This window comes from Scatophagus argus, chromosome 2 (assembly GCF_020382885.2).
Source record: "Scatophagus argus isolate fScaArg1 chromosome 2, fScaArg1.pri, whole genome shotgun sequence".
Lineage (NCBI taxonomy): Eukaryota > Metazoa > Chordata > Actinopteri > Scatophagidae > Scatophagus > Scatophagus argus.
Window position 1 is genome coordinate 27,779,442 of NC_058494.1, and position 12,876 is coordinate 27,792,317.

General features: G+C 49.0%; 2 protein-coding genes and 2 non-coding genes across 6 annotated transcripts; all 4 read right to left on the reverse strand.

The window, feature by feature from the left end:
* Nucleotide 1: 1 nt before the first annotated feature.
* Nucleotides 2–5,471, reverse strand: acaa1 (acetyl-CoA acyltransferase 1). 2 transcript variants are annotated; one of them, XR_006841990.1, is made up of 12 exons: nucleotides 5,192–5,471; nucleotides 4,566–4,659; nucleotides 3,729–3,786; nucleotides 3,573–3,652; nucleotides 3,448–3,490; nucleotides 3,213–3,311; nucleotides 2,364–2,444; nucleotides 2,058–2,248; nucleotides 1,741–1,976; nucleotides 1,408–1,553; nucleotides 771–1,326; nucleotides 2–585 (listed from the first exon to the last, which is right to left on the reverse strand). XR_006841990.1 is itself a non-coding variant. In XM_046376472.1 (11 exons), exons 1-11 carry the CDS (start codon nucleotides 5,369–5,371, stop codon nucleotides 1,251–1,253), a joined length of 1,284 nt encoding a protein of 427 aa, XP_046232428.1. In that variant the 5' UTR covers nucleotides 5,372–5,471; the 3' UTR covers nucleotides 2–1,250. The 2 variants fall into 2 exon arrangements, 1 of the variants encoding a protein (XP_046232428.1); XM_046376472.1 differs by having other exon boundaries at nucleotides 2–1,326.
* Nucleotides 5,472–6,304: 833 nt separating this feature from the next.
* On the reverse strand, nucleotides 6,305–6,376 carry trnap-cgg. Its single transcript has one exon. It is a non-coding gene; the product is annotated as a tRNA-Pro (tRNA).
* A 392-nt stretch (nucleotides 6,377–6,768) lies between these two features.
* On the reverse strand, nucleotides 6,769–6,840 carry trnap-ugg. The gene has a single exon. It is a non-coding gene; the product is annotated as a tRNA-Pro (tRNA).
* Nucleotides 6,841–7,576: 736 nt separating this feature from the next.
* Nucleotides 7,577–12,715, reverse strand: LOC124052327 (BTB/POZ domain-containing protein 3-like). 2 transcript variants are annotated; one of them, XM_046376450.1, is made up of 5 exons: nucleotides 12,558–12,715; nucleotides 11,909–12,166; nucleotides 11,147–11,237; nucleotides 10,713–10,831; nucleotides 7,577–10,486 (listed from the first exon to the last, which is right to left on the reverse strand). In XM_046376450.1, the coding sequence occupies exons 2-5, from the start codon at nucleotides 12,070–12,072 to the stop codon at nucleotides 9,454–9,456; spliced, it is 1,407 nt and encodes a 468-aa protein (XP_046232406.1). In that variant the 5' UTR covers nucleotides 12,073–12,166; nucleotides 12,558–12,715; the 3' UTR covers nucleotides 7,577–9,453. The 2 variants fall into 2 exon arrangements, with proteins under 2 accessions (XP_046232406.1, XP_046232414.1); XM_046376458.1 differs by lacking the exon at nucleotides 12,558–12,715 and adding an exon at nucleotides 12,278–12,537.
* Nucleotides 12,716–12,876: the final 161 nt, after the last annotated feature.

Sequence of the window (12,876 nt, forward strand, 5' to 3'; positions counted from 1 at the left end):
ATTGTGTTGAAATGTTTTATTTTTGCACAGGAAATCAGAGTTGCAAACACTTCACAGCTCAGTGACAAAACTCTACAACCTGTTTCAGGTTTGGACCTCATGCAGGACGCTGCTGATCCGCTAAGAGAAAGCGTTCAGCTTAGAGGTGACGAAGGCCGGCCGCTGGTGTCGTCTCGTATCACCTGTCAGGGTCGCAACGTTTTACCGCGAAGGCTTCAGCCGACGCCAAGCTAGCAAACACGTCGTGTCTGAGAGGAAACCTGAGAACCTCCAACCACCGGACACTCAGAGGGCTTCAGCTGGTCGCCAGCTGCTTCATCCCAGATGTGATGGTAGTGATTCTGACACGCGGCGGCGGCCCGGCACACCGTTCAGCCTTTTAGAATACGAAATGGTTGTTGCATGAGGCCCAGAATCTGCCAACAAGCTAAGAGAATTCCTGTTCCTGATTGGTCCTTAGATTTGACACAACATGCTGCAGTCATAACATCCTCAAAACTCTTTAAACACGACTTCCTGACTGATGGGAGACTCGCGACGGCTCGGACTGCGCTGCTGCACGTGGTTTTCTACAGGACATCAGGACTGTAAGACAATTAGAAAGAAAGAAGAAAACAGTGCAGCTGTTCATCCGTCAGCCCCACCTTCACCTTCCTCCAGACCATCTGGATTTATTAACGATTAGCCTCACTAACTAAACTCTGCTTCACATTAAAAGCAGGACCAATCGGGTTCTGGATCAGACTCGTGAATCCAAGGCACTTAATCACCTGACAGTTGAGAAGTGGAGCAGCATCAGTTAAGGTTGATTCAGATCCCTGTGGAGCCCCATTCAGACCTGGACCCTGTAACACTGCTGAGTTTCTCTTTACAGCAGACCTGTTGTGCAGTCATGACCAACATTTTGACAGGCAGCTTTTAATGTCATGTGGCCTTAAAGGACACGTTCACAGTTTTTCAAATCAATCCTAATTTGACAGTCGGGTTTCTGTAGACCAGATGAAACAGATGATGATGTGCAGAAGTGTTGATCTGTGACACAATGTAATAAACTCTTCACCTGCCTGTTTCAGAACGGACAGGAAGAACTGTGAAGCCGCCCTTTAAGTTTGTTATCTCATTGAAAGGTGCAGACCAGATTCCAAAGTTCCTTAATCTCTGAGAAATGTGAGTCCAGATTAGCACAGCGTTAACAGGTCACCGTCAGGTCTGAAAGGGGCTCCAGCCACCCTGCGTCACTTCCTCTGCTCCTACGCTCCGGGGTATTCAAAGACGGCAGCAGCTCCCATCCCGGTCCCGATGCACATGGACACGACGCCGTACGCCCTGCGGTCGGGGAACAGACAGAAAAACAGTCAGAAGAGCAGAGTGGACGCGTTTTGACCACGTCCTGTGTGTCGGTCGCACCTCTTCCCTCTGCGTCTGAGCTCGTTGAGCAGCGTCACCACCTGTCGGGCTCCGGTGCAGCCCAGAGGATGACCCAGAGCGATGGCTCCTCCGTTCGGGTTCACCTTCTCCATCGGGATCCCCAGCTTCTCCACACAGTACACCGCCTGAACACAAACAGCATGCAGAGTCCCCGTCAGACCAGCGTGCCGGAGACTCCGACCGCCGCTCCTTCGCCACGTCGCGACGGAGGCAGGAGTGTCGGACCAGAAGACGTGTTTGTGGCGGTGATTTGGGTGAATGAAAAATGTGACCTCTGGAATTCAGATCCACAAGGTTCACGTCTGAACTCACCTGACTGGCAAAGGCCTCGTTGATTTCGAACACGTCGATGTCGGCCAGCGTCAGTCCGGCCTGCTCCAGGGCCGCAGGGATGGCGACCGCCGGTCCGATACCCATCACATCAGGAGGGACCCCCACCACTGCACTGGCCCTCAGGACTCCCAGGACCGGCAGACCCAGAGCCTCGACCGCAGACCTGCGACCAATCAGCACGGCCGCAGCCCCGTCGCTCACCTGGCTGGAGTTACCTGAGACGGGAGGACGTGTCAGTTTGATTGACGGGCTGAGATGTGAATCTGTTCACCTGCCGGTCACCCCCGACGACTCACCTGCTGTGGTGCTGCCGTCGGCTTTGAAGGCCGGCCGCAGTTTACCGAGTCCTGCCAGGGTGGTTCCCGCTCTGATCCCGTCGTCCTTAGCGACCGTCACCTGCCGCTCTTTGCCGTCGTCGTCTACGAACTTGGTGGTGACGGGAACGATTTCCTGCTCGAACAGACCGGAGCTCTGCGCCCTCGCCGCTCTGTGGGGACCCGACAACACGGGACGTAAACATGCGTGGAAACCGAATCAGGATTCTCACAAGTCTGCTGAACTGCTTCCAAGTCAGCTTGATGATGACAAAACCTCTGGCTCACTTGCGCTGAGAACTGAGCGCGAAGGTGTCCTGTTTTTCTCTGGAGACCCCGAACCTCTCGGCGACGTTCTCGGACGTGATGCTGCAGAACACACACACACACACACACACACAGTCTGAAGGATCGGGCCACAACACACCTGCCGTCACACAGCTCAATGACGCAGCTCGTGTTTTATTTTAGCACAGCTGCTGCTCCTGTTTTCTTTCTCTTTCTTCTGATGGGTTTGTGTGGTTTCGGTCACTTGTGGACGGTTGTAGGTGGGACTGGGGTGGAGGTTGCGTAGGACAGACTGGACGGTTTTATTCAGTTCAATTCAGGTTTATTTATATCGCACCTTTTACAATCAAAATCGTCTCCAGGTGCTTTACACAAATCCAGAGCCTGAACCCCCGAGCAAGCAGGCAGTGGCAAGGAAGAACTTCCTGTTTACAGGAAGAAACCCTGAGCAGGACCCGACTTTATATGTAGTGTTTTAAGAAAGAAAGTAAAGAAAGTGACATATTTTGTCATTGGAGGGAACTCACTCCAACGAAATTCGTGCTCTGCATTTAACCCACCCAAGTGACGTGCACACACACACAGCAAACCCGGGGCAGTGGGCGACCGCGTGCAGCGCCCGGGGAGCAGTGGGGGTTAGGTACCTTGCTCAAGGGTACCTCAGCCATGGACACCGGGAAGGGGAATCGAACCAGCGACCCACCGGTTACGGGTCCGACACCCTAACCGTTGATCCACGACTGCCCCTTTACATCGTGAGTTTGTTTTTATCAAACATTCAGAGACTCTGAGACGCGTTTTAGTGGTGCATCAGCAGAACCCACAGGGTCCTGCAGGACGTGGTCTCACCCCATGGGGATGATGCAGTCCCTGGCCTTGTCGCTGTCCATCAGCCTGGAGCTCAGATCCCCTGGGTTACCTATTGAACGCAGAGACATGCTCTCCACACTAACACACACACACACACACACACACACACACACACACACATCACGTTTGCTGACATGTTTTATACTCTGGTCCTTCACACACGTGATTTAACTTTAACCGTCCTTGTCACAGTTGGACTGAGGCACAAACTGACCCACATGCGAGGCCCAGGTCGATGGATCTGCTCCTGATGGCTCCTGCACAGACAGGGTTCAAACAGGGTCAGCTGTGGTGGCTTCGAGCCTCCTTCAGGTTCTAAGAATCACGAGGAGTTCGTACCTGCGATGTTGAAGAGAGCCTGCAGTCCGGAGGAGCACTGCCTGTTGACCGTGTACACAGGGACGCCCTCAGGAAACCCACTGAAAAGAGGACACATGCGGTGAGACACGGCGTGAGTGGACGACGCAGGACGATGGCATGAAACGACTGTCTCACCTGAGGAAGTGAGCCACCCTGGCCATCAGGGCGCCGGCGCCCGGCTGCAGCACGTTACCTGCAGACAGCAGCAACACGTGGCTCAGCACAAAGAACAACCAAACATAAAGACATTCAAAACAACATCGTGTGAAGAAAGACAAACGCTGCGTCCGTCTCTTCCCTCCCTGTCAAACTTTCAGAAACACGTCGGTCACGTCTTTAATGACTCGACGCCACAACTCGACCGTTTGTTCAGCTGGTGTCTGCTGAGGGGGTCAAAGAGAAACCAAACCAGACGTGCTCGTGGAAAGACAAACTGAGATCTTTTCTTTCAGTTTTATTTTGTTTCTGTCTCGTCTAAATGAAGTGCGTCTTTCCATGAGTTAACGAAGCGGTTTGGGTCGTCTCAGTTTGGTAAAAGACAGGAACTTGAGTTCAGAAGGTGGACGGCTGGATGCTCCTGTTCAGTGAGGAAAACCGGTGGAAGAATATTTGAGCTTTAAGGCTGCAGTTGTTTTCCTGATCCAACACTCAGGACGGGAGGCAGCACACGTTTCCTCATTAGGGTGAAGTGATTCACGTTCAGCTTCTCTCTACTGGACCATCAGTCATCCTGGGATCTGCCTGTCTGCCTGTCTGTCTGTCTGCCTGCCTGCCTGTCTGCAGATTTACTGTGTTGCTTTAGTCTGTCCACATGTCAGCTGAAGACGGATTCCTCGTCCGTTTCTCTTCCTGTTTCTTTTTCCCCCATTAAAAGTCTCTCCTGCCTGGACGGTCTGAGGACAGGAGGTGTCGTCTGCTGTACACATTTTAAATAAAGTTGACTGAAAGTGAAGTCTGAACTCGTGGTCTCACCCACACAGACGTCTCCCAGCTCGTCAGGGGACAGTCCAACATCTGCGAGCACAGCTGTCATCACGGCACTCAGCAGCTCGTCGGGCGTCGTGTCCTGAAGGCAGAGCAGCGTCACTTAAAGTACCTGACGCAGTACTCCACAACAACAATGGAAAAATACTCACAAAGTCCAGCACAAGTATGCTCAGCCACGAGTATCAGCGGTACTCTCAGCTGTACTTGTGTACAACACTGAGATACACGTACTTTACTGGACTATTTCCATTTTCTCATACTTCACACTTCGACTTGGCTACACTCAGAGGGAAACCACGAATTCAAAAAACTTTATTTATCCCCAGGAGGCAGTTGAAGGACAGCACCATCCTGAAAGGGGTCATTCTGTGTACTGTGTACTTTAATTTCAGGCACTTAAAGTAGTGCTGAAAAGTAACTAGTTACTATGTCTGTGCAGTAATTAAAGCATAAAGTATAAAATTAAAAAAATATTATAAAAAATAAGGAAAATACCAATGAAAAGCAAAGTACAAGTACCTCAAAATTGTACTCATGTTGAGCAAAATGTACAGTACTTTCTACCCCTCAAACGCAGTACAGTTGATGCAGTTTTTCGTTACTTTGGGTACCTTAAATGCTCCTCTCTTGGCTTTCCCGATCGCAGTCCTCAGTCCGTGGACCACCACCACGTCCTCCGGGCTGCTGCTCCCGGCCGAGCCGCACTCCGTCCTCCACAGGTCCCGTCCCGTCCCGTGTCCAGACGAGCCGGGCGGAGACAAGTGTCCCGAGAGGATTTTTAATCTGTGCATAGCGACGACAAAAGGCCAGTTTTCACTGCGTCAGACTGTGCGGCTGCAGGCGGCCTGCGGTGTTTGGACTCTGCTCTCGAGCGTCAGAATGAACCACTTCCGTGTTTTTATGGTCAGGACGGAGTCCGCGGAGGGACAAACTACACCGGAGCCGCTGTTCCGTATCGGCAAAGCCAAGTTCGTTTTATTAATTTAGTCCAAAGTCACGATGTGTCAGGTCAAAATTTCTCCTAACATTTTGAGTTAAATTTCATCTCAAATAATTTCCGAGTTTTTCTCGCAAATGTATGACTTTATAATCTCAGAGAATATTCAAGTTTTTTCTCACAGTGAGTGAGCGCGTACTCATAACTTCACCAAGTTAATCTCATTATCAAAGCATATCAAAGATTAAAAAATATATATATATATACAATTTCAATCTCATACTTATAATTAGAACCCGTGACCACAGTTTCACTGCCCAACGTTTATGTCAGGAGCCAACATCTGTGATTTAAGTTTAATTCTACTGCTTGTACCTGGAAATGACGGCAGAATGAAGAAGGTGGTCAGACAGAAGAATATCTGGGAATAAAACACATACCATTCTGAGCTGTAAGACCGATAAGGAGACGATGTACTCCATTAGCGAGGAACACCTTCGGTCAAACCTCTGTTGAAGCTCTTACAGGTTCTGAATCACATGTGGTACCTTCAGGAGAAGTTTTTATTCTCATTGCTAAAGTTCCCCAGTTCGTTCTAGCATGTATGAAATCAAATACTGTGACAGCTCACAGGCGATGACGCTTTATGAAGATGTATTTGTTTGAACGTCCACCTTGTTGATAAAGAAGGAACAACCATTTTCTGACAGTAGAAACCATCACCAGTGAAAGCCTCCATCACAAGCTTGACTTATCTGACAGACCTGAAGCCTTTTTAACCAATGAAGGGCTCGTCCGGGATTTGAACCCGGGACCTCTTGCACCCGAAGCAAGAATCATACCCCTAGACCAACGAGCCACAACAACTGCTTCAGTCCAATCCAGTAAGGAAGGCCAAAGGACTCCGGACAGCAGGAGCAGACCACCAACGCCTGGACAGGGAGGACAGATGGTTAGAAAGATGAGTGAAGGAGACCAAGAAACCATCTCTACGCCCAGAAGGCCATAACAAAACTTATTTCCCATCTACACCTGAAAGATCAGAGATGACCACATACATTCACCAGCAGCTGTCGACCCAATGATTACAATTCAAGAACAAAAGCATTTTTGTAAAAAGTTTGCAAGAGATTAACACAAAGAGACAAGAGTTTAGAGGCTCAGAGAGACAAACTTCTGCTGAGGAATCCTCAGGGATTTGAACCCAACATGAACACAACTAACAGATCATTAGATCAAACCTCCTCCAAAGGGCTCGTCTGGGATTTGAACCCAGGACCTCTCACACCCAAAGCGAGAATCATACCCCTAGACCAACGAGCCACAACGTGCCGTAGCTCCAATGCAGTGAAAAATGACAGGTTTTTTGTATTGTGAACTAAACTCACTACCAACAGACCAGGATCGAAGGGCTCAGACAGATGACCTTCTGTGGAGGAACCGGCCAGGATCTGAACAGAAACGCCGAGAGGTCAGACAATCTTCTCCGAAGGGCTCACCACGGATCTGAACCTGGGTCCTCTCAAGAATCAAGCCCCTGGACAAACGAGCCACCATGGGCCCTTTGGTTCAATACAGCGAGGAAGACCTAAGTGTCGTACACTGGAAGGACTAAACAACCATTTACAAAGACGTGGACCGACGCAGCAACAAAAACTCCTCAGGACCTGAAAGACCAGGGGCGAACCTGATACCGGGTTCAGCGCTACGACGGCTCTTTGGACACACTTGTAGATTCTATCAGCTGTAGTTTAAGTTTACATAAATACTAACAGACATGAACATTAATGTATTGAACACATTAAAATGTCAATAAGCACAATCCAATCACAATATTCACACTTTTCTGAAGTGGGTCAGACTGAGTAACGAATATTTTTACTTCTTTTAAGTATATTTCATATACATTTGCACTTTTTCATGAGCAGAATTTTGAATTCAGTCTTTTCATTTGTAACAGAGTATTTCTACACTGGGGTAGTACAGCTGTCAAATAAGTACAGAACTGCGTACTTCTGCCTCCGCCGTCGATCCACAATCTGCTGGATTCACACAGAAGTTTGACTTAATCATTTATTTCCAATTTGTCACAGCAACATATTCATAAGGCCACCGACTCACAGCACATTCTGGTTGGAATCAGACAACAGGAAGTAAAGACGTCCAAAAATATGTTTCCTCAGGACAGAATCATAAAAAACAAGTTTCTTTTTCCTACATTTTCAAAGAGAGCGGACGAGGAGGCGCTTCAGTCACTGACGTATTTACACGACGGCAACATTACAGAAAATCAAGTGCTGCGTCACGGTTTTCAAAATAAAAACCCGACTTGTTGACAAGGTATCCGTACGAGTGACGTCTGAGGAGATTCTGCTTAGTCAAAATCCTTTCAGATCATCGATTCTCCTGCAGACCGACGAGGTGGAATGTCAGGTGGATTACGGTTGAAATGCCCCTTTAATCTGCCACTTTTCATCACAGCAGAAACCGAGAAGAGACGGAACAAAGCACCAGGGGAAGGTTGTAGGATCTGAGTAGTGTACAAAAACAGCAGCGCGATCAGCTGTCGATTACAAACCAACAGGAAACATCTGCACGGGTTTCAAAATAAAGGTAGTGCTTCAGTAAGTCCTTCAGTAACAGCAGGAATGTGTTCACGATGCCCCAGAGTTAAACTCAACACATTAACGTTAAGGCAGGAAACAGAAAACGTGCTCTTATTGTGGAGGAGCCCCCGAGGACGACGGCAGGTCACGAACACCCGACCTTAACTTTGAAGCAGCTTTGTTTTTTTGGATTCTGTGTCTTGGATTTGTCTGTTTGTGTCACAGTAAAACACATTTAACAGTAGATTTTAACGTAATCAAATGTGAACTCTGAGACGGACAATCTGAGCGCATCACAGTCCGATAAACAAAAAGAACAAAACAGATAAACACACAATGAAGCTGGAAACGAAAAGTCTGACACGTCTGCACGTCTTCTGTGTGATGTCACGTGTTTTCTGGGTCCACACAAACCTGAGTCTCCCACTTTCACGTCGTGGATTTTAGCAAACTTCCATCAAATCCACGAGACGGTCCGACAGCTCTGCTCCGAATACTTTTTAGTGATGAATGTGTGAAGTTTGGCTCTCAGAGCTAAAGAAGATAATCTCTGAAGTTCACCAGTCGTTTCCTTTCCACTGGCTGGGCTGAAACTTGTTCTGGACAGCTGAGAAACCTCAGCATCGGGTGCATCAAGTCTTCATGAGATCAGCTTGAAGAAAAACGTTTTAAGCTTCGAAAATGAAAACCTTCACTGGTTTTCACTTTCTTATAACCAAACTTTGATTGTGTGCAGTGTGGCGATAACCCTCAAGCCGCAGGCTGCACAGCGTCAGCCGGAACCCAAAGAAAAACCAGCTCAACGCAAAGACAGAAAACAGGAAGTCACGTCGGAGACAAAGCAGCGAATGTTACGTTACAGCCAGTGAAAAGTACAAAAACATCCTGAGGGGACAAAACCCAACGCAGGGAAAAATACACAATTTGTGAAACTCAAAACACAAAGAAGCAAAAAACGATCAAATTTAGTTCAGAGAGCAAAACTTCATATTTATCAAAGTATTTGAAGCAGAGCTGTAGGATGTTCCAATTTCCTGTGAATCTAATGGAAGTTTTCACACAATTTTTTTAAACTGAGAATCCGTGACGCCAACGGGGAAAATTCTGGGGTTGGGTTGGCCCGTCTGACTCGCGAACAGCAGCAGAGGTGTGAGGGCACGTAAAGGATTCAGTCCACTTTCAGTCCTCCTTCTGTCAAAGGCTGAGGAGCAGATCCTACAGTCCCTCGCGCCTCAAACGGCTTCCTGAGAATTCGTCTCCACGCTTTCAAAGTAAAAGTCTAGATGGCAGTGAAGCACAAATCTCTGCGGCATCCTCCCTCCGGCCCGCCTCAGGCGTAGAAGATCAGTTCGGGGATCTGGCCCCCCTGCACTCCGGTGCCGTTGGTGCTGTCTGAGGAGCACTGGAACTGGAAGGTCACTTTCCCACACTGCACTTCTGTCATGCCCTCCTGGCCGAAGTAGCTGAGCTCGTTGCCGTCCAGCACCACGCTGGCGGTGTAGAAGGTGTCGGGCTCGATCTGCACCGGGTAGTCGAACCACACGGGGAAGGTGCTGCTGGAGCCGTCCGAGAAGTACTTGATGATCCGCTGGGCCATCGGGACGCCCTGACGCTTCAGCTCGATCTTGGCGCTGTACTCGGCCGAACCGCAGCTGGAGCCGTACAGGCCGAAGCCGGCGATGAAGACGCGTCTGTCCACGGCGAACTGGATGCTGTCGCAGCGGCCCCTGTACCGCCACTGGTTGCTCCTGTAGGCGCAGGACTGGAAACGGTGGCAGCGCTGCGGGGCCAGGCCTTTACGGGGTTTGGTGCAGAACAGCAGTTCAGGCTTGTTGGCGGCGGTGTACCACAGGAAGATGTCGTTGGTCTCATTGAGTGTGAGCACGCCGGACTGCGCCGCTCCGTTGGCAAAGTCCTCCAGCGCCATGGTGGGGATGCGGATCAGGTAGATGGCCTTCCCCAGCACCAGGCGCTTGTTCTCGATGGTCGGCGTCAGGTCCTGCCGCTGACACTCGGCCTCGGCCCAGTTCAGCGCCGCCTCAAACACCACCATCTCTTTGGCGTTGAGCGTCTCCCGCCGCAGGATGCTCTCCAGTGTCTGGCTGTCGATGTCGCAGAAGCCTTCGGAGCGCAAAGCGAGTTCGGCCTGAGCGTCGATCACCTCCCAGCAGCGCTGCGTCAGGTCGGGCTCCTCGAACAGGCAGCTCTGAGACAGCAGCACGCAGGCGTTCTTGGCGCTCAGACTCGTCTCCAGGAAGTTGACGCAGGCCCGGGCCAGGTGAGGCACAATGTACTTTTTGGCGGCGTAAAGGGTGGCGAGCACCGTGTCAGCACACAGGTCGATCTCATCACAGTAGATATACCTGGGAAGGTAAAGGGACAAAATATTAAAATATCCTAAATAATTTAAAGATAAATAAGATAAAAACACATAAGATTTACTCGCCAAACAGAAAATCTTCCCACAAACGACACACGGCGGGTGTCTATTTCAGACCCTGACTGATTCGTACGATAAATCAGTCGGGTAAGTACAGGCCTGCACACGCTGCAGTCCACGAACAGTGAACCAATCAGAGGGTGACGTACTTCAACATGGCCAGGAACGAAGGAGGCTCCACGTCAGGGATCCGGATCTCGTCCTGATCCTCGGCCAGTTCTCCATAAAACATGGCGTGGAACACCGAGCTGCCGACGGCCAGGACATACTGACGGAGCAGAGGGACAACATGGACGGCGTGAGAGACGAGCTCTGCGCTCACAGGGTCAACCATCAACCTCTGACTTCCTGATGCTAAACTTCAGTCTGGTCTTTGCTCTGATTTTTATGTCTGCACCTTTTTAACAGTTTGCTATGACAAGACGACTAAACCGTCGCCTCCACAGATGGAAAATGCAGCATGAATCATGTTATTAGTCACGAACCACGAGGCTCAACACACCGCTGGATCTGTCAGGTGCACCCGCAGACAACCAAACCACATCCAAACTCTGATCCCAGACCTGCAGCTCGTGGGTCTTACCTTGTGTCCTGGGACTCGCTGCGTCCCGCCAGGCGGCCCCACAACAAAGTGAACATCTGCCATCATCTCATTGTTGAACATGACTGAATTCCTACGAGGACACAGAAGAAGATGTGAAAGACGTCGAGCACAGGAAACTGAAGGTCCTGTTTCATGGACCCCAAAGTCCTGCTCAGTCTGTCACGTTAAATCAACGTCTTGTGTGTGCATCTGAAAAGCTTTTAAACTGAAAATATAAATCAAACTGACTTGACTCAATATTTTTTATTGCTTTTCGACACTTTATAGATGAAATAATTAATTGTTTGCAAAAATAACTAGCAAATTAATCAATAATGGAAACCCACTACGTAGTGCACAGGAAACACGTGTGCAAGAGGAAAGTAAAGCAGGAAATACAACAGTATCAAAGTACTTCAATGGAAGTAGAGAAGTACAGACAGCAAAATACACTTACAGTAAAGCTACTCCTCATGCAGAATGACTCACTTCAGTGTTATATTGTTATATGAGTCACCAACAAATACAGTACATGTAAGAACACTGATAGTTTGTATCTTTCAGTGTGAATTAGTCGTACTGTACTGCATCATATTGTGTTTTTAATTTCACATCAGTGTAGTAGAGTATAAAGTACAATATTTGCCTCTGACATGTAGTAGAAGTATAAAGTAATATAACAAGGTGCGGAACAAGTATGTGTATGTTGACAGTGGAGCGGGACAGGGACTGTGTCCGGTCCTGTGATCGGCCTGCACTGACCTCTCTCGGATGGTCGGGTACAGGCCCTGCCAGTTGCAGCAGCCCTGAGCCGCGCTGCTGGTGTTGTTGTTGGTCACGTTCTGCTGCTGGTACTGCTGGATGGAGGTGCTGCTCGCTGAGGCGGACGGGACCGGCTTCTTGGTGGGAAACAGCTCCGCAGCCATTATCTTCCCGTCAGACTGCAGGCCGGGTCATGGCAGATCCGGGACCGGGCTGGACTGTTGCTCACTGGACCTGACCAGCGCAGTGTGGGGATCACTGCCGACAAATTCGGTTCATATTCAGACACAAAGAAGAACAACCAAAGTCCTTTGAAAATCTGCTGACTTTACGCCCATGTTAAGCTAACTTAACGTTAGCCAAGCTAACCGCGGATCGTCGAAATCCTACAGCAGCTCGTCTGCTTGACGTTACATCAATCAGACCGTACAAGAGTACAACAAAGCGACAACGAGCTAATGTGCAGTCAAAATACCGCAGTCCAATATAACTAGTTAACTAGTCAATGTCCAAGCACCGGAGACGTCTCCTCAGTCTTAACTTTAGCTTGTTTATGCTAGTTCGTTAGCTTTCTGAATAAAAGGTTTTGTGCGAGTTATTTTCTCGCTCAGTGTCACGATATTTGGTGAATAACTCCGTTTGCACTTACTTTGCTGTTAGACAGAGTTATTTGTGACGGTATCCTCTCGCCACATTAAGTAGTTCTTCAGTTGTTTGGCTGACTAGTTGCTCAGCTTTGTTTACAGGAGCTCGCTGTCTTCTTCTTCTGCTAACGTTTACGGCCGTCAACTCATTAAAGGGACCGCTGCCCCCTGGAGGCCACAAGTTAGAACGACACCTCATTGGTTCTGACTGTTTCCTGTTTGTGATGCGGTTATGTACTTGTTTAAATGTAACTTTTTCATTGACCTGATTTCATTAGCTCGTGTTTTTCACCATTGATGTTTTATATTTTATTGTCTGGGTTT